Genomic DNA, 26,596 nt, shown 5'->3' on the forward strand with positions numbered 1-26,596 from the left:
AAAGAAAGAAAGGCGGAACGGCTGGGTGAAAGAAGAGAGGAGTAGCTTCAGCTGAGCTGCTGCCTCCGGAGGAAGTCATTTGTGAAGGGGGGCTCGTAGCGGGAGGAAGCGAACCAGGAAGCAGGCACGGTTAACAGCAGCGGCGGTTCGTTCCATGGCCCAGTCGGGTGCTAACGGTGTGGACCAGGATGTGGCCAGCAAGAGGTTGAACTCAAGGTTGGTAACAGAGAGGGCTACACGGGGCTAACAGGTGGGGGTGGAGGGGGTCAGCAGCCTCCTATAGCCTGGAATGGCTGTGTGTGGATAAAAAGACAAGAGAGGTGGTAGGGAGCGGCTGAAGAAGGTACAGAAAAGAAGGGTGGATAGTTCAAATACAGGCTGCTGCCACAACAGGGCTTTGCTAACTGAGGACGAGAAGCCCAGGCAGGCGTAACTTGACCAGCCAGATTGCACTGATTTTAAAAGCTCAGGTCAGGACCCACTGCTGAAGCCCCAGAGAGCCCCAGCTCCAAGCCTTGTTCCTGGCTCGGGTCTCTACAGTAGAGCTGCTGTGGCTGGAATGTGCAGACTGAGAGGAGCCTCGTCAGATGCAGTTTGTCTGTGTCCAGGTTTACACCATACGTGAACGATTTAGTTTAGAAGTGCCATGTAGGTGCAAAATGAATCTAACCTACTGTACAGGGGGTCATCATAACACATGGATGAATATGAACACAAATGCCCCCATCAGTTGTGTGGGAAGATGCCAAGGCCCTAACTGTCAAAATGTAAGCATGCAGTTTGACTCAATATTTGCATACTCAAATGTTCCCCGCTCATTTGCACATTTTCACACTTTTCTTTCCCTCACTACTGTCTGCATTTGCATGTCATAAAAACAACAGAACTATTCCGAGTTATGAAATAGGCTATCTCACACTTAGGGTTTTCAACTGATAAGCAATACTACTAACTGTTAATAGTAATACTGCTTTTATTACTTTCATTATTGATATTTTCTCTATGATTGATTATACATTTCCCTTTAAACTACTGACACATGAAGTAAAATGCCTGTTGTTACTTATTTAAGAGAATTGTCTTATCTTTACTTGACATTTGAACCATAATTAAACTAACCAACATTTAACAGAACAAAAGTTCCCTCTGTGTTTTTGTGTACAACCATTGTGTGACATTACACCCTTGTTAATTTTGAAGCCCATTGTCTATAGCACAGAACAAATGCAGCGTTGGGAAGTGACATTCATACTTTACTTTTTACTTTACTTTAGACTTTATTGTCCCCAAGGGGAAATTCTTTTTCACGTCACAGGTACATTTATGGGCCGCACACCGACAGACAATCGACAGAAACAAATAAACAAGCAGACAGAATATATAAACAGAGTGGGACTGGGGTGTTTTATCTTGGCCTTTTGTTAAGTGCCGCTATGGCTGCAGGTACCAGGCTTTTGCCATATCGAGCCTTCCTGCACAACAGGGACCTGTACCTGCGTCCAGAGGGCATGACAGTGAAGTGGCAGTTGAGTGGGTGTGTGTTGTCCTGTGCTATTGTGGATGCAATCAATGCGTGAGATGGCCTTGAGATTCAGCTCTGACAGTGTGGGTGTGGGGAGACCAATTATTTTGGCAGCTATATTTGTGACACGTGTGAGTTTGACCCGGTTTTTGACAGTGAGCATGTTAAAGAAGCAGGTGGAACAGTAGAGCAGGATGGGTTGGACAATACTTTGATATAACAGAAGGAGGAGATGGGGGGGGGGGGCAACATAGAGTCCTTTAAGTTTACGGATGGCATACAGTCTTTGGTGGCTCCTTTTTTGAATGTCCGTTGTGTGCTGGTCGAAAGTGAGTTTATTGTCCAGTGTGAGTCCAAGGTATTTAAAGCTGTGAACTGTTTCTACTGTGTCATTGTTGATGAGAGTGGGGGGCTGGGGTGATGGGGTACCTATTGTTATTTCTTTTGTTTTGGCTACATTGAGATGGAGGAGCCCTGCAAGGTTGGCATGTCCATACCAAACACACACGTGCACAAACGCACACACACAACGATATAGAGTGACTCACAGGGCTTGTTGTTGTGATCATATTGGCCGGGTCTACCCCTCTGCGATTGCTTTCCCTCTATTTTACAAACAGATACAGTCAACACACGACCTTTTCTACAATGATGGTGGTGGTGGATATGTGAATGTTTGTGTGCAAAATGATATATGTGGGTCATTGTCAACAAACAATTCCTGTAAAACCCTTTAAAAATATATATCTTTTTAGTATGGTTGTTTGGTATCCATTTATTGTATTTGTTGAATGTTGTTCAAATGAAAACAAAGTTAGCTTATTGATAGAAGGCAGTCTGAAAGACGTATTTAAAACTTGAAGTTAAATATTGCATGATATATTTTCTCTTGTCCTCATGAACACATTAAGTGTTAACAGTACAGGACATAATAGCTATTATCAAAAGGAGGTGTGCTTAAACATCACCTCATTGTCAAAAGGATAATATCTGACAATAGAAATGTGCATGCGATTAGATCCCTGTCCCGTTCTTCACAGAAAGAGACCATATCAAAGATCTTAGCAATTAGGCGATACTGTTTATGAAGCAAACCCTGAATCCATATTATATGACTCTAGTATGTAAAAAAAATTTAAAATGTAAAGCTTTACAAGAGAATCAGACAAAAGGACCACGAAGGAGACAACACTGCTTTAATTGAGAAAGACGTGCACAGCGAGAGGAAAACACATTCCTAGAGAGTTTCTCTTTGGTTTCCCTGACAACTAGCCATTGCACTCTGTAATTATGGCTGGATTACTACTCGGAGCACAGAGTTTCTTAGCTAAGACAACAATAATGGGAACAGTAGTGCAGAACCCTGAACATGAAACAAGGGTCCACCAATAAAGGTAAAAGTTCAATATTAAAAAAAACACCTAGAATTACATTTAAATTAAATGAATACATCAGGATTTAATCAGTTCAAATCTCATATTCAGATTTGTGTTGTATTTCTGAACATAAACAGAATTTAATATAATAAGTTTGACCTGGATATTTTTATTAATATAAAATATGAGGTGGAGTTACAGTATGTATTAGGTGTATTTTGCAGAAAGTTTTTAGGTATTTTGTATTCTGGGCTTCTAATGATTACTTTCAATATTGATTCCTAATTCAATAGTTTTTGTCTAAAAGATGTCAGCAAAAGTCTTCAAGCCTAAGGTTTAAGTTTAAAATGTCATGTTTGATGATATAAAGTTTACATTGATGTCAAAGTGCCAGGCAGGCCCTCATTTGACAGCATATATATTGTATTTTACTTCCAAGAAAATATTGGGGTTTTCAGTTCATATTGTAAGCTAAATCTGCTACTGAACTATTCCATAAACTTACTTACTGATAAACTTTTACATGCCACACACAAACCGAACCGCACCGCACCGAACCGAACCCTAGCCTAGAGTTTGTCTTTCTGTTTCCCTCATCTTTTGCAGTACAGCCTTTATGTGGCAGTAAACATGTTCATCAAAGTATGGTGTTTCTCAATGACGGATACCAAAACCTTAGACATGGCATGGACCAGCCTCTACCTCCCCAACTTAGTCCCTGAAACCTGTCCAATATCTTAAATGTGCTCTGCGCTGGTATGGTAACAACACTATGAGACTGTCTCTCTTAGACCACAGGCGGGCTATTATGGGATGACTATCTCCCAAACAGACCAATTATACTGGTAATAAGAGGGGAGAACGGCAGACAGATCCATTCTTACAGCAACCACAAAGATGGCAATAATGAAAGTCTTTGTCTTATTGTGTTATTTGCTATGCCTTTCTGTCCATAACTAATTATTCTCACTCCTGGTCCTTTTTTATGTCTGTCAGATTAGCCTTCAAGCTAGCTCTCTCAAGTAGTACTTTGATCAAGTCGAGTGGTGATATACTGGCCTTTTAAGTTTACAAATGTGCAGCTTAAGTTATTTAACCACGTCGCCAGGCGTTCTTTTAGGCGACACCCTTTTTTTCGGCAGTCTGTTTTACGACTCAGGCTTTTACAATTCTGTGGTAGTTTTCAGAGGCCTCCCCTACACCATCTGCAGCTGGACTGGGTATCCTCATGTCTTCCTTCTTGTATATTGTCTTTACTCTCAAACAGCAAGGACTGTTATCCCCAGTGGTAACCAGTTCCATGCGCTTTTCCAGTGTGATGACTTTCGACAGTTATTGCCAGCCCAGCTAAGAGATGTTTGGAGTGTCTTTTAGCCCCTGGGCTTGGAAATGTTGCTCCAACAAAAGTGACATTCTTTTGTCATGAGCAAGGAAGACTGTGTCACTTTGGATCAGCCTGTGAATGAAGGGGTTTTGTCTTGGCCCTAAAGATGGTCACTTGTTAAAGGGGAGTCCCTCTAGTAGTAGAAGTTTATGGCGTAAACATTCAAATGTATTTTTTATGTGTAAACATTCAAATGTATTTTTTATGTGTTTGTAGTTGGGTTGTCACACAAAGCTTTGCTTCCTAAACCAGAGTGATGATATGGCACCATTGTTTTGAGAGTTTTAGGTTTGGCCAAAATGACAATATTTATATTGTGAGATGATGTAAGTTGTTGTACACACACACACAATACTGTCTCTGTCTTTTATACCTTCCCTTTTAATATCTCTGACTGCAGTAGGCCATTGGAGGCTATTTTGCAATTCAAAGGCCAGGACAAACTCCATATGCCGGACACCTGTATCCAAGGTCAATTTTTTTTTGGGTGAGGTCAAAGAGGAAATGCGTCTCTTGAGTTCTGATCTCGGCCTCCGTAATCAGCATTGTTTTTTCCTGAGTTCTGCACATGAGCCCTTTTCACTGAACAAGTTAAACAAACTGACACAAACTCAGTATGTCTTAAAAAGCAGGAAAAAATCCTGGAATAAAATGCTAAACTTCCCAATACTACTTGGTTTATCTGTCTTAAACGGTAAACATTTTAATTTAGACTTTTTTCTTCACGTCTATGTTGTCAGTACAGTCTAGATTTTGTTGTTTGATAAATATGCACGAGTAGACACTTTTCTTGGCTGGAATTTCCATTAATAAAACAATTCCATCTAGGTAATGTTATGCCTCATTTCCACCGAGTAGAGCGGGTCGGATCGGAGCGGCTCAGAGCGGGACAGCTCACTTTTAAGAATCTCGGTGTTGTTTCCACCGCCGACCCTACCCTTACTGGTAGGGCGGGGTTTAGGCTGGACTGCGATAGCCGCCGCCAGATTGTGGGTCAAACTATCGGGCTGTGGAACAACTGTGGTCAAGCCAGCGGTCTCTTGTTTTTGCTTGGTCAAACCAGCCGCTTCTTTATTTATTCCCCCCTGTGTTGTGAGCACAGAGACGGCTCGATGCAACTGATAAGAGACGGTGAGCGAACAGCGCTGGCTGCGGCAGCTACGTGACATCGTAGCAGTGGGACACAGTGTAGCCAACTGATTCATTTAATGACGAGGAAAAACACCACACAATAAACAGTGCCGCGCTCACATTGTCGCCAAAACTCTCTTCACTCTAGCCGAGGTGACTACAAACGGCGGAAATGATTAAAACCAGCCGCTTCTTTATTTATTCCCCCCGTGTTGTTGTGAGCGTGTATTTATACTATCTATGGCGTAAACACACAGAGACAGTGAGCGAACAGAACTGGCTGCGGCAGCTACGTGACTGTGGGACACAGTGTAACCAACTGATTAATTTATTGACGAGGAAAAACACCACACAATAAACAGAGCTGTGCTCACATTTTCGCCAAAACACAAGACTATCTTCACTCTTGCCGTTGCCGAGATGACTACACATGGCGGAAATGATTCTTTCGACCAATCAAATGACGGCTCCGCCGTTTCGGCACCCTTTCAGGCGGCCAGTACCCCTACGGAGGAGTACTGAGATTTGGAGCGGCTCAGAGCGGTTAGGTGCGCTTAAACCGTACCCTACCCAACTTTTGGCAAATGAAAAGCCAAACTACCCGGACCGAACCGCTCCGATCCGACCCGCTCTACTCGGTGGAAACGAGGCATTAGTGAGAGACCTGGGAACCGTACATGCTGTCATTCAGGAACCCAAATGCAACAGAGCCTTCAAGCATGTTACGATTTACACTTGTGTCAAGCTTGTCAATTCACGTTAATGTTCCCATGGCCTTATATGTGTCCGCACAGGAGGAGTGTGAGCAACACAACAGCGGCAGCTGCTGAGTGCAGGTCACCCACATTTTGGCAGCGTAAAAAGAGGCTTACCAATTAATGAGTGCGGATCCATACTTAAATAGTTTTTTTTTAATAAAATTATTGAAAATGTATCAACCCATAGATGTGGCATTGATATGTCCCTTACCTCATCTTCCCTTATTTGCCCTTGCCGGCGGCCTAATCCTATTTCTGCCACTGTCAGCAGATAGTTGGATTTATTCTCGTCCAATCATGGCACTGTGCAGTCTCTGCAAAGTAGGAGCAGGACCCTGGATTAGTGCTTGTCTCTCTCTCTCTCTCTCTCATTCTCTCTCTCTCTCTCTCTCTCTCTCATTCTCATCCTGCTCTCCCGTCTCCCATCATTGGGGCAGCGGTCAAGTTTAGAGGTGTTGCATTTGATTTGTCATCACTGATTGTCCCCTCTTCTCTTTCACCCAAAATACTTCTTACATTACAGACCCGTCTCTTTTTAAAGCAATGATTTGTAATGGCACGGAACAACAATGGATCTTACTATCACAGCTGAGGACATGTTGAAGAGGACTACAGGAGTGGACACATTTCTATTAGAACTAAATAGACTTATTTTAACCTCTTGACTGAAATTCCGTAGGATTAATGAAGCATGCACTCTTTGGACATTGAAATCAACATGTTTTTCCTCTGAAACACAATTGGAACTGGAGCTGCTCTTTCATGGAATTTTTCTTACAATTTGCCCCTGACCTGCTTGGCTACAGTAGAGGGTTCACAAGTATATCTTTTTTTTTCTAGGAACATTCTCGAGGATTTGAAAAGCAGATGTGATTCTTGGCCGGTCTGCGAACTGTGCGTAGAATTTCCACTTTGGATTTTGTCCAGGTCTGGTTCAACTCTGCTGACGTTGTGGATGCTGATGGAGTGATAACACGAACAAAAGGGACTTTGAACCTGGAAATTTGATGTCAATCATTGTCGTATCACTCCAAGTGGTAGCATTTGCAGTATCACGGATATGTGTGTACTGCTTGAATGGACTGCAATCTCTATGTAGAGAGTTGCTTATTTCCCCATATTGTTTGACATAGCTGCGGGGCTTGTCAACCTTTGTTTGCCCTGATGGCAGCCGAGCCTTGCCCTCTGACTGGAGCTGAAAGAGCTGTGTGTAGACTGGTCCACCATGGACCCCGACCTCAAGCCATGCTCAGGCCTTTACACCTGGAGCTACAGGTGTATGTGGACAAAACACGAAGCAAACAAAAACATAGGTACTACTAGAACACTGAAAAATCTGTTCTATGGTAGTGTTGTTAGTTAGTTACTTAGTTTGCAAAATAAGACTTTGCAAACTAAATAACCATGTTGGTTCTAGATCGAAACAAGTTGAGGGAGTTTGACAAGAAGATCCCTTTGTGAATTTGAATTAATAACATGTTGCAATAAATCTTTTCAACGTTGAAATGAATCCTACCATTGACAGTTGTGTATTTGGGAAGCAGGAATACTCAGAGGAGACTTTTTCATCTACATCTTCACCTGACTACAAAAGGACTGCATAACATAGGATGAATTATTAAATGGTGCTCAATTAAATGTGTAGATGAGCAACATCATTACAAGAAAGCTATTCATATGTGTTGGTGAATTGAAACGTTGCGTGAAAAAAAAGAGGTAACAGTAGATTAAAAATAAAAAACAATTAATAAAATCATAATAAGCCCTGACCAGTACATATAATGTGTTAGCAATTGACTGATATTATTTTTGGGCGAGGAGGAGTGTTAAGAAAATGGAGGAAGGGTTTCTTGAATGTACCCGTGAAACATAGCTCTTCTACTTAGCCTTCATTTGAAATGACAACACAGCACACATCTCTTTGTTCTACTGAAGAACGGTGCCATTTGACAAACAGATTAGATCCAAGGATAATCCTATTTTAACTATACATTCTCTAGTACCTTATCTGGAGTTTAGAGAGCTGCGACCAAATTGACCGGTCTTTTAGTTTATTCTGGATTCTATAATTAATCCGGGGTGTAAACTTTCTGGATAGAACTTGCTGATGAGCTCTGCATGTGTGAAATTCATTTTTTTCTTCATACAAAATAATATCTTTTCATACAGTATAGCAAACGTGAATAATTAGTCTCTTGAAAGTCATTTCACGTGATGCTTACTTTTCAAACACTGTAAACACCGTTGTTAGTCAGTGGCATTGATCTTGCAGTTGCCATGGCAATCAGTGTACTGTCGAAGAGGAAGGAAGACTCCTCTTGACCTTGCTTTTGATAGTTATTTCTGGAACATTAGCTTCTTTGAATGTTCAGCTTGGCAATGTAAGGGAGCAGAGATTCACTTTGATCACGTGTAGACAGACACCGAAATCACAAAATAATTGCTTTGCTGATTTCCCCCATGTTCACTGGACCATTGACAGTAACGAATGTAGGCCTATCGGTTAAAAAAAAGAGTAAGAAATACTATAGGCCTATTATGCATATTGTGTGATTGCTTTTATTTTCAAAAACTACCAAAAGTGTGGAAGGGCATACAGCTAAATCAGCCAACTAATTATGAACTAAATGTCTTAAATGTATTCGTCAGACTGATACGAGCACTAATGAGGTAAAAAAGTGCAGCAACTTTCAAGGTACCCAGCCAGCTTAGAACCTTAGACTGAGTTGCTAAGGCAACAAACCACACGTATGGCTGCAGACCTTGTTGTAATGGTTATCCTGGAAATTTTTATCTCCTCCGTGAGAAGATGTTGCACTGCCGCTGTAATAAGTGCTCATATTACTTTACATTAGTCTCTCTCTGATGGTGCTCATACCAATGTGTTATTGCTATTTCCCATTGTATGAATGTGTCAACCTGTGTGTGTACTTTTTAGGATGGAGGCCTCTTGCTTGGAGTTGGCCTTGGAAGGAGAGCGGCAGTGCAAAGCCGGGGACTTTAAAGGAGGGACAGCGTTCTTTGAGGCAGCCGTGCAGGTCGGTACGGAAGACCTGAAGACCCTCAGTGCCATCTACAGCCAACTGGGCAATGCTTACTTCTACCTGAAGGAGTATGGCAAAGCCTTAGAATACCACAAACATGACCTTACTTTGGCCAGGTAAGCAGCATTCTACCTTGTTTACATAGTTGCTATCTACTGCTAAGTCAAAGTAAGGTGTCAGGTTGCCAATACTTGTTGTTGTATGAACAAACTTCTTTTACTAAATGAGTTATGCGGTTTACTAACCACTGTGTTCATTTCAAGTTGAAATCTTTTTCCTCCAGTCGGATAATAAGGGGTGTGAAGTGTGCTCAGGCCGTACATGATCTACAGTATTCAACTGAATTTTGAAGAAAATCTTGTTTATCCCAGTATTCAGAACTGCACCAAACCCATGTGAAAAGTGTACATTGTCAGGCACTGAATGCATTTTTTTTGGATAAATCGATGATTGTAGCAGATACAGAAACAATACAATTTATGACACATTCAGCTGTGACAATCTCTGTAGCCTGAATGCAATTCAATTAAAAAGGACTTATGGTTTTAAACTGTTGTTTAATATTGATGAAGGCTTTTAAGCTGGGTAATACTTATTCATATCAGCTACAATCAGTTTCAGCAATGGGAGCTCTACTCTGCTGTTTACCAGTGTGTAGGAATGATATGATAATGAGTCTGCTATTGGATGTGAGTTATCCCCGTCATCAAGGACAGATTTTATTTAACTTTTCGTCAGATGCATTGCATATGGAGGAGCATCAGGGGGTTTCATTTTGAGTCAGACAGTGGAAATTCCAAGAAAAAAGTGAATAGACTTTCATATAGTAGCAAGTCGACAGCTACCAGCTGGATATTTGGCTTGTATGAGTAATCCGGTCCCCTGCAGTGACTGCAGCTGCTACTTGAACAGGGAAGCAATCAAAGACCCCAGGAGATTTACCTTGTTATTAGGGCGCACTCACACTAGTGCCGTTTGCCTGTTCCGTGCTCAGCACGATTCAGCACGATTCCCCCCCCTCCCCACTCCCCCCGCAGGCCCGTGCTCACACTGCTCGTGGCCTGGGCATACTTGCACCGTGCGCGTTTAGGATTTGGAGCGTAGTCTACTTGTAGGCTACGACTGTTTGTGAATATTTTCATCCGGCCAAATTTGCATCAAATATTCCACTTCCACATTAGAGCAACGAGAATCCTTAAGCTATTGTTTTTTTTAATGTAGCCTTGACGTAATAGGTCGCGGTGGACAGTCTCATATTTGTGCAGCACGCTGTTTATTATTAATATAACGGCCCGTCATCAGACCATACGTACCGGATGGTTTTATACACATCGATCGCTCCATCAAATCCAAGTCAGAACTTTTTGTATGGGCAGAGATCGTTTTTTTAAGTGTCTTTATAAAGTTTCTTGTTAAACCTTAGCGTAGGCTACTGTTTCCTTATCACCGGGCCGCGGTGTGTTGTTTTGGGTGCGTCTCCACCGCCATGCGTAAATGCAGTTATGACAGCTGACGGGAGGAAAAAGAAAAAAAATCATCTGACGAACGTGAGTAAACACGAAAACATTTTTGCTTTGCTTTCTGAGCCGACCTAATTAGCTCTCTCCCTCTTTTATTAGCCCACACCTAGGCTTACACACACGTCAATTCTCACACATTATAGCTACAAGTCCAAGTGGTGGGCAATTCTGGTGCCGACTAGTAAGGCAGCGGACGTTAACGGACAATGCATCCTTAATAAATTCACGTCAGGAACGCCGCCTGTGCGCTTGCTTGTGCGCGTGTCATCTCATTAGCATCTGTACTTTGGCCACGGCACACCTCTCCCAGGTGTGCCGTGGCCAAGGGGCTGTTCCGTGCTGGAATACAGTTGGCGTGGTCACACTAGCCAAACGTTCTAGACTTTAGTATGCTAATGAGCTTTGGCACGGGGCCGCGGCCCTAGTGTGAGTGGGCCCTTACATTACAGACTCACCAGGGCTTCTGGGGACACGGTCTCAGGAAGTAAGCCACCCAATTAAAATAAAATGGCACAGTATCCACCGATTCATCTGAATAGCTGTCATTTAACTAAAGAACATTAACAAAACTGTGGTCCTTACTCCCACCACTAAGGCTCAAACGTGTTTCTTTCTGTTTTCTCAGAACAATAGGAGACAAAATTGGAGAAGGAAAAGCCAGTGGAAACCTGGGCAACACATTAAAAGTGCTGGGGCGCTTTGACGAGGCTGTTGTTTGCTGTGAAAGACATCTGGATATTTCTCAAGAGCAGGGCGATAAGGTAACACACATGTTTTTTTAGGATGTAGGATACGATGTCCTCACGAGTCCTCCAGAAAACTACAATACATTCAGAAGTTTGCTGCCTGTATTGTTTGTTTTCTACTTGTACGGCATGGAACATGTACTACAGAATCTTTTATTCATATTTTACAAATACAAATGCTGTACTTTTTTAAATGTTTGACCACATTACTGAAGGCATATGTGAATGCACACTATTCGCTATCTGACCTCTGCACTACTGTCTATGTTTGTGTGCCTCTGCACTACTGTCTATGTGTGTGTGTGGATGTCTGGGTTATATGTCTTTTATATTTTTATCTTTATTTTTTCTATTGTTGTTGTTGTTATTTTGCCTTCATGTTGACCTACTGAATGCACTATGTACAGCACTTTGGTCAGTGCAAACTGTTATAAGTGTGCTTTTATAAATACATTTTACGTACTTACTTACTTACACACACAATCTTATAGATTTATTTTTCTTTTTGTGTTTGTAATTGATCCACACACATATTTTAACATATGCAGATGAATCTTTCTGCTTTCTTTTCACTCCCGTTTAGGTTGGAGAGGCCAGAGCACTGTATAATGTAGGGAACGTGTTTCATGCCAAGGGCAAACAGCAGTTATGGGGCTGCACGCAGGAACCAGGGGACCTGCCTCTTGATGTCAGAGACACACTGCAAAGGGCTACTGGCTTTTATGAGTAGGTATTGTTTGAGTAATGAAAGCATACAACAGATGGATGGATTCAAAACTGTCATACAGGCTTTACGTAGAAAACACCCCAATAATGATATATTTAGAATATTTAGCTTTTCCAAGATTAAACACAAACATTTAATTTAAATTGGCATGTGGTTCTAATTGGATCCACACTTTTCTGGAACTAATTTCAGGAAGTTATTACCCTTTATTCTATTCTTGAATACATCTGTGCCTGCGTGGCACATCTGGATTTGTTATTTTTACCTTGCAATGTTAGGATGGAGAGAGAGCCTCTGCGCAAAGAAAACATATAAACAGTTTAATTTTTATTTTATTTTATAACTTTATCTTTGTGTTGTCACCAATTAGTCCATACTTGATGTTCCATTTATTAATATATACTGTTACATACATAATTTACATACTGCTACTAAATTGGTGGCTACATATCTCCGTAGGATGAACTTGTGTTTGGTCAAGGAACTCGGAGACCGAGCTGCCCAGGGAAGGGCCTACGGTAACCTGGGCAACACCCACTATCTACTGGGAAACTTTGTCGAGGCGATCAAGTTTCACCGTCAGGTGAGGAATTCAAAATGTTTGCCAGTGTCATATTAATGCTTCTAGTGCATATATAGGAGCTAGATTACAGTCTCATTGTGTGCCAGAGAAAAGCAGGGACCTTGTGTCGCCAGAGCAACAGCTCGTCGTTGCCTCTGACACAAGGTCATTCACTTTGCAGCTAGTCAGGAATTTGAAGACACTAGATGGCAGTGGAAATCCAAATCAAGAGACAGTGAGAGTTTTGTCATCCAGCAAGGAATACAATGATATCATCTTCCCTTATTTAGACTCACAAATACTGTCAACAAAAACCTAAACATATCTTCCTGTTCGGTGCACAGGATCTTTGTTTTGCCTTCGTCCAAACACATTCAACTGTAGCTTGGGGGTGTTTCTGTGACTCTGTGGTCATGACGTCTTATCCAGTGTTTTCCCTCAAGCCACATAATACATGATGTCATTGTCCTCGTCATCCTATTGAGGTTTGGAGTCTTGGGTTTTTAAGTTGTAGATGCAATCAGACCAGACTGCTTTCATTTCAGTGAAGGAGCTGGTTACTGGCATTTGCTTCCTGTTGAGGAAAAGACCTTACCTGTTGGTTAGCCTTGCACACTACATTTGACTTCCTTCTAGACTAAAATGTTCCATGCAAAATAGCAAGATTCGCTGATGCACGGTGCACCAGTTTGATAGTGAATGTGAAACTGACCTTGCTATTCAAATGTATTTTACTTTACTCATTGCATTTCATCCATTTCTGTATGATTACGGTTTGATCTAAAAGAAACATAGTAGAAGCATTAGTGGCAGTGAATGCGAGGACGGGGAGAGAGTGTAAAGACAATATAGAGTTTGATTGAGTCCCTCACGCTTTGCCAACACACAGTGAGGTCAGTAAGGTCGAATGGACATGAGAAGTTAACATTCTATGCAATGTAGCTGCTAAAAAGAAGAGGCTAATTGCAACCATAGTGTATTAACTGGATTTGACTTGACCTTTCGTCCCTGTTGTTTTCTCAGCGATTATCCATAGCCAAAGAATTTGGGGACAAAGCAGCAGAACGGCGAGCCTACAGTAACCTAGGCAATGCCCTGATCTTCCTGGGCCAGTTCAACACGGCTACGGAGTACTACAGGTGAGGGGGAAGAGGGAGAGTCTGACATCTAGTGGAGGAAAAGGTGAAATGAACCAATTCCTGCAAAAGTGGAAATATGACAGAAGTGCAAATTTGAAAAGAAATAAATGTCTTCATCTTCAGCGTGTCTACTTTATTCATCTATTCCCTCTGTTTCTTTTTTTCTTTTATAGGAAAACTTTGCAACTGTCCAGGCAGCTGAGGGACCAGGTGATGGAGGCTCAGGCCTGTTACAGCCTGGGCAACACCTACACTCTTTTGCAGCAGTATGAGAAGGCCATCGACTACCACCTGAAACACCTGTACATAGCCCAGGAGCTCACAGACAGGTAGAATGAGCGTATTAAGCAATACTCTAAAATACATACTGAACAAGCATACATGCTCCAGCACAGGAATTAAAAAAACAATTAAATAAAAGTTACATTCGTTAATGTTCATGTCTCATTAGAGTCGGTGAGGGCCGTGCCTGCTGGAGTCTGGGCAATGCGTATGTGTCTTTAGCCAACCACAAACAAGCTCTCTACTATGCACGAAAGCACCTGGACATTTCGAAAGAAGTAAGATTATTATTATAATTATTTTTAAATAATGAAATATTTCAGTTAATCTAATTTGACCCGTCACCTCTTCATGTGTTCCTTAGATTGGGGACAGAAACGGGGAGTTGACAGCCAGGATGAATGTGGAGCAGCTGATGGAAGTTCTGGGTGTCAACGAGAGTGACCTCTCACCCTCAAGTTCAGAGTTTGAGATGCAAGGTGACATATGGATGACATATATAATGCTTTATGATGTGTCAATTGGAGAGCTTTAAAGGTGCTCGTGTGGGAAGATTTTGTTCCCCTTAAAAAAAAAATGCTGAGCTGGCTTCTGTCGGTTGCTTGACATTTAAAGGCCAGGACACACCGGCCCGATAATCGGCCATCGGACATGGTCGGAGAGTCTGGAGGGGGCGGGGACACAAATCTGTTTGGTGTGTTCTGTGCTGTCGTAGATGTCGTCGGGCTTCTTTTCAGCCGATTGAACATGTTCAGTCGGCGTCTTTCAGTAGGAGCAATTTGATTGGTGGAGAGCTAGCAAATCAGTGAAGCCCGGAAGTGAGGCGGGTAGCACAAACAACTGACAACAGTATCGTATCGCTAGCCATTGTTTTAATGTGTTTGTTTGTTTCGTTCAGCGAGTACTCACATGCATCAACCCTTCTTGACTGCTCGACACTCTCTGCTAAAAATGGTACTCTTTATGGTCCATATATATAAATACGTATTTATATCTATGTTTATGGTCTAGAGAGCTGTCCCATCATTTCCGCTTCCGTTTTTTTTTGGGACAAAATACAGATTAGCGCCGCCTGCTGTTATGGAGACATTACGTCCCACGCAAGCGCAGCGCGTACGGAAAGTCAGTAGTCGGCTCGGTGTGTTCTTGCCACTTTTTTGGCCGCGACGGGGAGACTGGAGCTCCCTGAAACGGCAGACTCCATTTTCGGGCGATGGTCGGTAGTCGGACCGGTGTGTCCTGGCCTTTAGGGACAGTCATGACGTTGTTGTCACTTTCCTCATCTAACTTTCTGCAATTGCCTTTCTCAAAATGTTGAACTATACCTTTAAAAAAATAAAATCGTATGCGCAAATTCACAGCGTGGGAGAGTCTCGATTTAAGAGCCCTTGATTTACCGGATGTTTTTCATACACTAGCAATGGAATGACACAGGATCCCACCTTCTAATAGCATGTCATTAAAACATTATATTATCACCGTTGCCACCAATTAGAATTGTTCAGATAATGAGACAGGTGTAAATCAAACTGACATTGCCTCTTGGTCTATTAGTCTAAATGTAACAAAGTAGTGGTCTTTGTCCTTTAATATTACTGAAGAGCTTTTTTTTTTTTGCATTTTTAACAGTAAATAGTATATAATAAATCAATGTGAACATATACTTAGAATTTTACCTGGGAAAAGGATGGTACGCTAAACTCATGTACAAGTACAATGTCCTAACGAAGCAATACTTTTAGTTTGTACATAACACTTTAAGCTGGCGCGAGAGGTGAAATGGTGACTCAATGAACTGAAGGCTTTAGTTCACATTGGGTCATTGTTGTCTTCCAATCCCCACCAATGTTTTTCATGTCCTCATGGAATCTGATTGATTTAATCTTAAAGTTAGTTACTCTATTTCCTCAGTCATAGCAAGGGGAGAGGATGCAGCAGATGAGAAAGCCAAACTGTGTGTGTGTGTGTGTGTGTGTGTGTGTGTGTGTGTGTGTGTGTGTGTGTGTGTGTGTGTGTGTGTGTGTGTGTGTGTGTGTGTGTGTGTGTGTGTGTGTGTGTGTGTGTGTGTGTGTGTGTGTGTGTGTGTGTGTGTGTGTGTGTGTGTGTGTGTGTGTGTGTGTGTGTGTGTGTGTGTGTGTGTGTGTGTGTGTGTGTGTGTGGCTTCTGTTTGTGTTTTTGAGTGAGTCTGTCTGTTTGCACTCTACAAACATAGGTTAGGGCGAAGTAGTCTTGGACCAGTGCTTTGCCATTTCAGCTAACGGAATTGGGGACAAAAATATAATGGCCATCCATCCATCCATCCATCAAACTGCTCATATCAGCAAATGTGTATTTATCAATCACCTTTTAAAATCTATTTTCTGATGTTTTTAAGATCCTGCTTCTTTTCTTTTTTTTTTACTTTAAAGTTTGACAAAAATAACGTGTGGTTTTGAGTAAGCTGACTGAAATATTGCATGTGTGCACAAGGTGGCCATTTAAATGTAAAACTGACTTCAGGTCAGACAGATGTACATAAACAGAGCGACAGTGTTTGTGTTGTGTCTGAACTCGGGGCTAGATGTGGAGAGAAAAGCGAAGGTTGTGCACATTTCTGAGGGTAAGATGAAGGCTCTCGTCTCTCCCTCAGCCTCGTAAGAGCCCGAAATGTAACAACGACCCGAAATGTAATAAAATTGTTTGAAGATAAAACCCTAAATATAATAACTGGTCGATAATGTAACAAAATGCTGGCCCCAAAACGTAATAACTTTTTGCCCATTAATGAAACAACCTATTATATTTTGGGTCAGTTTTAACATCATGGAGAGAGCAACATGTAATTTAACTTTTTCTTATAGTGTAATACATTTATGACATTATGTGTCAATCATTTTTGGATTAAAGGGCTAATGTTTTCAATATGTAGAGCATAGTATGTCATACATATGTAAAAACTGACCCATAATGCAATCAGTTATAACATGGGCAAAGGGTTATTACATTTTGGATTTTATTACATTTTGGGTCATTGTTACATTTCGGGCTCGTACAAGCCTCACCAAAATGGTTTGTTTCTAAAGGGCAGATAATAATAAATTAATACATTATGAAATTGATTATTACTCAAGATTCCTTTAATCTTGCATTTTTGGGAGCATCTGAGAGGTATAAAGGGAGGAGTAGAGAAAACTGTATAATCTCTATATGTGTTTGTGTTCGTGAAGCCTCCTTCGGGGCAAAAACTCACACCCATGCCATACATTTCCCTCTCTGGTGCAGAGCTGGCAAACACACTCCTATTCAGATTGTTTGCTCAGTTGTCTGCCTTAACCACATCTCCACACTGAACATCACAGGGCCCATCCTGACATGACAGTCTGCTGCAGTGGGGGGAAAACAAACAAAAAAGCGCCTTGCATGCATGACTTGATTTTAAACTAAACTGTTTGAGCGATTCTACAGTAAATATAATATACTTTTTTGGTTTTGTAGTAACTTTTATTCACTTTGATGTATTTTTCTTCTGTAGGAGCGCGACCCAAATTCACCAAGAGAAACAGCATGGACAGTGTAGAGCTGTGGAAGTACCCTTCAGATAAGGTGATAACACTACAGAGTGTAACGTGCCTGTACATGTGACACACACACACACACACACACACACCTCCCCAAAGACTTCTCAATAACCCTTCTCCAACAATACCTTCTTTTACTTTGCAGAATGGTGAGAACCAAGACTCGGAAAGTATACCCAGGAGGTCCAAGAGCCACATGTCCCAGCCGGGTAAAAGGAAAGGCTATCCCGACAGCCAGTCATCGGATGAAAGGCCGTGGTTTGACTCTCCTGTCGACACTGATGACATCACGGTGCATGTCCCACCACCAGTGACAGTGAGTCGCTGTTGTTTTTCTTTCTTATTAGCTTTTTACTCTTACCCTATTATGTTCCTATCGTGTTGCCTAGAGACGGGAAGCAGGACCAGGAAGCGTATTGGTACGTATGGTATGGAAAGTTGTATTTGTAAGTGTTTAATGAGGTTGCTGGGGTACATTTACACACAACTACCTTTTTTAGATATACTGCATTTGGCTGCATTAACATTACACTTATTATGTATTAAAAAAGCCAAAATGTCAAGAATTTAATCTAGGCATTTTCCTCTTCTTTTTTTTTTAGCTGACAACAGAAACAAAGACTGCTGAAGCTCTTGATTATATAACTTGCCTCAGAGTATTAAGCATCCCTGCCTTAATATCAGTGCCTAGTTCACATTGCCATGCATATACGATATGCTCACACCGATTGATTCAGTGAGAGCCCTCCTGAGAACAGATAGGTTTAATTTGTTTTCTTCTTCCTAGAAAGCATTAAAGGGACTGCTGAATTCACCTAACTACTTCATTCCATTCTTGTCTTTTTCATCTCTTATCTAAAATGCCTGCAGGGCTTCTGCTTTAAAGAGAAAATTAAGGAAATTAGAGGGATTTAAAATGGTACATTTCCCTTAATTTCCCATGAGGTTCTATAGTATGATGTGAGAAGAAGTCAGATACAGTGTAAAGGTGTCTTCTCATTAAATGCCCACAGTGCTCCATTATGTCGTGATCTAGATCCTTATTTAATGTGCTGTTTTTCCACAGCTGTTGTATCCCTACGCTCCTAATAATCACGCCTTGTTTCTGTGACAATGCCAATTGTTGTAATCAGCAAGCTGACATGCAAGAGTGACAATTACTGGGCAGCATGATGATAGTTCATTACAAGGTACTAGAAATAGCAACCACAGCTCAATGACAAACCCTTTAACTGGTTTAAACCTTTAACTTTTTAAAGCCAGTCTTGCATAGGCAGTTGGAAAATAACTTGACCTCACAGAATGAAGTTTATATTCGGGTATTTTAAATTCCACCAGTTGAAATCATGTTTGGGGTCAACAACCAATCTTACCGGTCAACAACAGCAATGTCAATGCAATGCAAAGTTATTCCATCCACTTTATAGGTTAGTTTTTTTATTTTATTCTGGATCACTTAATGCATGTCCATGTGTATTGTCTGATCCCTCCCGGGCTGGTAATGACATACAGTATACAGTTGACAAAACATTCTCCACTTTACAACCATCAACTCGCTTATTTTGTAGCTTTCAATCATATCCCGTAGTCATCGTCAGCAGATGGAATTATCTGTAGAGGAACCGTAGATCTTCAAACTTTGCTTGACAGATAACTTTGACCTTATAAAGGGAACTTAATGAAACTATGTAGCTGCTACTTACTTGCTTGTTGCAAAGCATTTTGACCTTTTTCCAAGATTATTATTTTGTAAGTTGATTTTGTTCTTAATTCTAGGTACAGTGGTTTGCTCTCCTAAATGGTAGGGTCGTATCAGCTGAGGTTGGTTGACGCCTTTTGAAATGATCTTAAATATGAAACTGATGACATAATGCAAAGCGGAAAGTTTTAAAGCTGCACGTGCCAGGCAAACAAAAAGCCAGAGTCCTCACCAGTTGATGATCCATGTGGGAGACATGGAAAAAATAAATAAAGAAACAGCGTTGTTCTTGGATTGCAGAGAAGATCTGGTTTAGTCCAAATATTTTTGAATATGACAAGGTCAAAAAGATATGACTGGACAGTAATGAAGTACAAATAGTTGATTTTGTATTTAGTTTCTTTAGGGTAAAAAAAAAAAAAAAACATGTCAGTAAGTTTCACGAGGTAAGAACGCACAGTGGCGATTAGGATCTAGGAAGAACCGCCACTTGTCTTTTTATTCTCCTCCGTTCACACACAACTTCTCCCCTGCTTTCTCCCTCACCATCACCACCATCACGTGTCATCCTTTCTCTCTTGTTCTGTCCCTTTGGCCTACTTGATTAATTGGACAATGGCGAGAGGGAAATGAGGAGATCCACATAGAACACGGGGCCAAGGACACATACTACAATAACTCGAATGATAATTATTTTTGTACATGCACGTTAGGAAAACCTTTTCTTTTAAAGTGTATATTAAAGAGCTTTGTAATGTGAGTTTTGGAAGTTTGAGTGGCTTTTGTCAATCTGAGCGTAGTTGATCTCTACTGGCTGCCACTGTTGGCATGCACTTTACTCATGCCTGTCTGTACCGATACTTCCGCCCCCCTCACCCCCCCCCCCCCCAACACACACACACACACACACACACACACACACACACACACACACACACACACACACACACACACACACACACACACACACACACACACACACACACACACACACACACACACACACACACACACACTCACACTCCCCTCTTTTGCTGATAATGTGACCTTGATCCCAGAACCCCCCTGCTACCCATAATGAGTTGTTTTCCCACAGAGGGTTGAACAGGACTAACATGGCCTGCAGGACGGACACAGACAAGAGAGGGAGTGAGATAGAAAGGACAGAAAAGAGAAGGATACAACAGAAGAGGAGGAGGGGTTGGATGGTAGACATTGAAAGAAGGCTGTAATGGAGTGATACAAGAGGAGAGGAATGAAGAAGGGAGGGAGTCGAGTACAGCAGGGGAGCAGAGAGAGAGAGAGAGAGATAGAGAGAGGGAGTGATGTGAAGTGGGGGAGAAGGGAGGTGTGATCCAAGCGTGCGGACAGAGCAAGAGGGAAAGAGAGCTCAGAAAGACATGAGCGAGAGAGAGATAGTTGGATAAAAAGAGGACAAAGAAGGAGTGCTGCTGGTGAGATGTTTCATTTATGTTTTTACAGCTTAATTAACAACAGATGCAGATGATACCCGAAGTTATTAACAGTCTTTTAGTTTACACTTTTTGACACATTGTATGTATGAATTGTGCTTGTGTTGTTTGTAGTTAATATATAGATGTTTTGGTAAGAAGTCAAACACTTTTAATGGTAAAGGTTAGGTTTTGCTGAAGCAATGTTTGATTTTTGTGACACAAAGGCTGAAATAGAAAAAGGAAAAGATAAGTGAAATCAGGCGCCTGCTGACGCTGACCTACTTCACATTTGGCTGTAAGGTGATTTTAACTTGATCCACTAGTTGGTGTTAAACGTATCATATCCTTATTCTGGCTTGATGGCACATTCCAATACTTTTATTTGTTTGTATAAAATGCCGCATTGTTATTGGTGTACGTTTGTTAAGGCCGGGGGTAGAGAAGAACAGTCAAGAAAGCTTTTATAATGGGAACTCTGTCAGACTCTTTTCTGTTGCTATCACAAATTGCATTTGCTATGTAGTTATTGTTGTTAATTTTTCTAAAACGTAATGTGTCTTGAGTCCTCATCCATTGTGTTAAGTTTGATGTTTAAGAAAGTGCATCTTTCATTACCGAACATTATGCCACTATATAAATATTTTTTTTCTTTTTTACAATAACCATGAAATTACTTATTTAATTATTGTATCTTTAAAAAAAAAGAGATATGCATTCTATGTATATTTTGTAAAGGATATTATGTTAACTTCTAAGGTGAGTGTTTTAATGCTTAAAAAGACTGGCTATTGGTAAAAAATGTCAGCATAGGTTGCCTTATTTATTTTAACTTGTTGAAACATTTGCAATTGAGATTATTTAATTGAGAATGTTTGGACATTTTGAACTCCAAAAATTAAAAAATATGATCAGGAAGGTTTTCCAAGGGCAGTTGTTTCTTCTCCAGGGTACCAAGCTATCTTTAGTAAACCTGCTTATTGGAATGGACCCCAGGGAAATGTCTGGATAAGCTTTTTTTTTTTTTCAATGATTTAATTGTTTTTCTATTTTATTTGATAGGTGAAATGTTGACAAATTTCATTATCTGGCTCAACTTTACTGCAACCAGTAGATGAGTTCTCACTCAGTATCATAACATCGCGGCCCCGGGTCGCCAGAGTATTTCCGTAGCACTGATCAAACATAATAAATTCCACGTCTACTTTGCTTTCTGTGTATTTGGAGATAAAACATTTTTCATGCAAACATTATCCACTTGAGTTTCTAAGCCTAAACCAATTAGCCTAACTGTGACGCTGGGAGAAGGAGCATCATTCATGTGATGATGTCGGTGTTATCTCAAAACAAACAATGGAAGTAGCACAATCGGATGGTTGACTATCAGCCTGGGTGTAACATAAATAGGATTCAGCCAATCAATGATTAGAGCTCCATGGTCAATGCATGGTCAGCACTGCCAATTGAAATTGAAACCTAGTGAAGTTGGTGTTCAGCAATTCCACTGATCGTTTATTAAAGGGGCACTATGCAACTATGTTTGTCAGAGAACGTTATTTTTTTTAAGGTTTATTCTCATAACTGAATAATCATACTTTCTTCCAAGGAAAATGGGATCCCTGGAGCTAAGTTAGAAAGCTACCTGAAAAGTTACTGTTTCACTGTTGTTGTTTACAGCAGAAGGGTCCACAGTTTTCTTTCCAAACATATTCTAGTCTCAAAATAATTTTGTGATCCAATTATTCAATACTAAAAATAACATGTACCGTAGTGTAAAAATGTTTTGTAAACTAACTGCAGGCTCTGCAAATATAACAAATCCCCTCCCCTGAAACTACATTGTGCACCTTTTAAGGTTTAAACATGAAAAAAGAAATAAACCAAAAATATAACAATAAAAGTGCAACTAGTACAAGGTGACACTACATTTATTTATATTATTCCATATTCAAGTTATAACTGATCAACATGCGTAAAGACAGCCTCTCGAGAGCAGTCGGCCATTGAAATATTTGTTGGTATTTCCATCTGTTTTAACAGCGTGTCACTATATGGGCCATTTTATTTCAATCCAGGTGGCTTATTTATCATACGACCTTCCGTATCTAGGCCAAGGTAGCATCTCCAGGAGTGCCATCCCTTGTGAGTTAATCAGATTATTCTTCTCTAACAAAAGCTGTAGGAGGGATAATAGGGTCCAGTCCTCACCTGTTTGTGCTGAAGAATAGTAACATGTGTTTTGACTAACTATGTCACGTCATTTTGACTTACAGAAGCTAGGCCGGGACCCCTCAGATGAAGACTGCTTCTTCGACCTCCTTAGCAAGTTCCAGAGCAGCCGCATGGATGACCAGCGCTGCAATCTTGATGAGTCGCAGGACGGAGACAACGGAGAAGACGGCGAGAACTCCTTGCTGTCCCTTAGCGAGATGCTAGGTTGGTTGAGAGAACAGCATACATGATTTTTTTTCCCTCTTTTGTAAGCTTTTTTGAAGACACCTAAACTCTGAAGAGTTGCATCAAATACATTTGCGCAAACTGGTCTCTTCCCTTTTTCTCCTAGATCCCACGTTTACCACTTCCCCCCAGACAGAGGAGTTGTTTGATTTGATCGCTAGCTCTCAGAGCCGGCGTCTTGACGACCAGAGGGTCAATGTTGGGAACCTTCCGGGCCTGAGGATTACCCATAACAACCTGGGGCACCTTGTGGGTGAGGGAGACCATCAAGAACCCAGCGATGACTTCTTCAACATGCTAATCAAGTGCCAGGCAAGGACACAATTAACATATGATTTGTTTCTTAAATCTGATCAAATTGTTGTGTAGGGAATATAATAAGTTCTCCAGACTACTCTGTTCAAACCCTTCTACAAGGAACTTTTTTTGTCTCTTTTTTTCCTGTGATGATCAAAAATGTCCTGTCTGTTGAACTGATTCGTAATGTCCTTTGAGTGTGTTGTCCTGTGTTGTATGTACAGTATATGTGGTTTGTGATTTATTTTATTGTTATAAAATAAAAATAATATAGACACATAAATAATGAATAAATAAAATCAAGCTCCCCTTAGCTAATTTAATTAGCCTCTTTGCACCACTTTTTATTTTTGAACAAATCCTATCATGTTATGTCACTCAGGCCTCTGCACTCATACATGTATTCATCTTTGTGACTTGCAGTCCTCCAGGATCGATGATCAGCGGTGCTCCCCTCCAGAAGATGCCCCCCACGCCCCCACTGTGCCTGATGAAGACTTCTTCAGTCTGATCCAGAGGGTTCAGGCCAAACGCATGGACGAGCAGCGAGTACAGCTGCCAGATGAGGACGAAGAGGAGGAGGATGACAACCCTGAGTCCCCCGACCAAGATCCACCCGCTGGTTTCTCCAGCTAGGACTTGGTGAATAAACGCTGTGCACAAGTTCACGTCAAAGAAATTTAAAAAGGCAAAAAGGGGCAACAAGAAAAAGTATGAGCCACCATTTTAACGGCAGCACTAAAAAGGTGAACTAACAAGATTATTATTTTTTTTTTAAATAACAAGTCAAAAACTCAATGTGCAATAGGTGGTGCCCTGTCAAATGTTCGCTCGATGTATTATGTTTCTAAATGTGTGTGTGTGTGTGTGTGTAAAGAAAACAGCTTAAACAAGAAGTTAAGCTCGGTGGTGTGGCGGTAACATGATAACAGCAAAAACCACGAAATATATATTCAATCTAATGCCTTAATCAACTTCTTTTTTTTCAGACTCAAGATTGTATTAATTTGTAGAAGCACATGACGGGCATACAATGTAAGACGCAGACCTTAAGTATGATTCTTGGAAATCACAGAGATTTAATGATAGAAACAGAGTTGGTGAAAACATATCGTTTTTATAAAAACACAAATGATAATGTAAGTACAAACGAGTTGTCCCCCCCCCCAACATAACCTACCGGTTCAGTTATCGCACTCTGATCAATGCTGCTTTTATCCTTCAATTCCTGTTCCCTCCGCTCACAGACAATCTGGTGTTATTTGTGAGCTAACAGTATTAAACAGCCTTCTTTACTCACTTTCCACTGTTCCATAACCCCTCTTAATTTTTTCGGCCTGACAACACAATATGATTCGTTATAAAGGCCAGACTGAGTGAAATAGGATACCCCACATTACATGTTATTTCTGTGCATTAATGCATTTGCAAAAGAGCACCTCTTCACAGAGTATGCAGTAACCAGGGCTAGTGGACGAATGATACAAAACTAACTGATTTTTTTAATAGATTCAAGATTAGATTTGTGTCGTCATTCCAGCTCCAATTAGTGTTTCTGCTTACCTTTTAAAGTAATGTTCTCTGCTGCCCGTAATGTATTCAAGATCCAACAGATTAGTCAGACCACTGCTCACTGCCATTGTTATGATTACTCAACATAGAAACAGAAGCATGTGGATAAGATGGTTGTGTCATATTCTGAAGAATCTTAAGGCCGTGAACAATATTGAACGACTCATTCTATCTAGTTTGTGCTGCTGGTGTGCTGCCCCCATATGGCACAAATGTTGTATTACCTCTGGAAAAATCCTGTCCAGTTTATTGGGAATGAAAGGGCAACATTGTAATAATATCCCGATACCGTAAAAGTATGACCATTCTCAGAACTCCACTGCTTTCAGCAACTTGTTCTGAAAAAACGTGGAGATTTTTTCTTGCTAAAGTAAGGAAAATCAAGTAAATCTTGTGCACATTTCTATTCATTTGTTGCCATAAGTGTTCCAAAATAGGCAACAGAGGCACAAACTGCGGGAAGGTAATATTAAATAGTTTAGAGAATCTGTATAATGGTACTTTGTACAAAAAAATATTTGCCCTCACCTATGTGCTTGCTTTTTACTCCGAAGTGCATACCTCATTTTTGTATCTCAAAGCATATGAACCGTAGATATTCTGAACCACGATGAACGGTTTTCTAACAGTTCATAATGGTTCTATTATGATTCATCAGTCTTTGATAAACAACACATTGGGAGCTAAAGTTAATATTTTCTTTTTGTTGTGAATTAACATTTTTAGAAAGTACCTGGTACGCTTCTATGTGTCTCTGCCATAATTTGTACATATAAAAGTATTTTGTATTTATGTTCCGTTTGAGGACATGAATATGTCCCCTCATGCTTTTAATAAAATGTTTCAGATGTTTCTGTGGCTCTTTTATTTATGTAATTCAGTTTTGAATAGAGTAGCGTTTGTACAGTTTGCGCACACTATTTCCTCTTTTGAAGTTGAGGGAAAACACACGAGTAACACTGACCTCTATGGCAGAAAAATCATCATCACAGTCAGTGAATGGAAAATTACCCCTAGACCAACTGAGGATACCACAATCGAAAAAGGATTGGATTTCCAAAAGCTTTAGTCTCTAGCGAAACAAAACACACAGAGAGCTGACCAAACTGGGTGTAACTTCCAGTTCGGGTTGCATAACAGACATTCAGTTGGAATGTAAATAAAAGATTGAACGTTTAGATATTTTTTTCAGCTTCGGTTTCTAGTTTAAAAATGTAACAATTTCCAAACACACACCTCAATGGTCTCATTCCAAATAATAAATGAACAATTATTATTATTATGACACCTGCTACACCCATGTCTTGACATAATATTTTCAGTTTTAAATAATTTTGCTGGGTCAGAACAATACATGAAGCCCAACGTTTAC

At 40.7% G+C, this 26,596-nt stretch overlaps 1 protein-coding gene across 1 annotated transcript; it reads left to right on the forward strand.

Moving 5' to 3' along the window:
• On the forward strand, positions 1-26,070 carry gpsm1b (G protein signaling modulator 1b). The gene is made up of 14 exons (XM_080046336.1): positions 1-216; positions 9,110-9,331; positions 11,361-11,496; positions 12,065-12,207; positions 12,668-12,791; positions 13,794-13,909; positions 14,083-14,238; positions 14,361-14,469; positions 14,556-14,670; positions 17,703-17,773; positions 17,894-18,064; positions 23,172-23,334; positions 23,462-23,667; positions 24,076-26,070. The coding sequence occupies exons 1-14, from the start codon at positions 155-157 to the stop codon at positions 24,286-24,288; spliced, it is 2,007 nt and encodes a 668-aa protein (XP_079902462.1). The 5' UTR covers positions 1-154; the 3' UTR covers positions 24,289-26,070.
• Positions 26,071-26,596: the final 526 nt, after the last annotated feature.

This window comes from Ammodytes marinus (assembly GCF_949987685.1).
Source record: "Ammodytes marinus genome assembly, chromosome: 18".
Lineage (NCBI taxonomy): Eukaryota > Metazoa > Chordata > Actinopteri > Uranoscopiformes > Ammodytidae > Ammodytes > Ammodytes marinus.

Bases quoted from the DNA above. Each gene is read 5' to 3' on its own strand.
- gpsm1b (XM_080046336.1), top strand. From the start codon at position 155: ATGGCCCAGTCGGGTGCTAACGGTGTGGACCAGGATGTGGCCAGCAAG. The intron at 217-9,109 runs GTTGGTAACAGA...TGTACTTTTTAG, and splicing joins AGCAAGAGGTTGAACTCAAG to GATGGAGGCCTCTTGCTTGG. The intron at 12,792-13,793 runs GTGAGGAATTCA...TTGTTTTCTCAG, and splicing joins CGATCAAGTTTCACCGTCAG to CGATTATCCATAGCCAAAGA.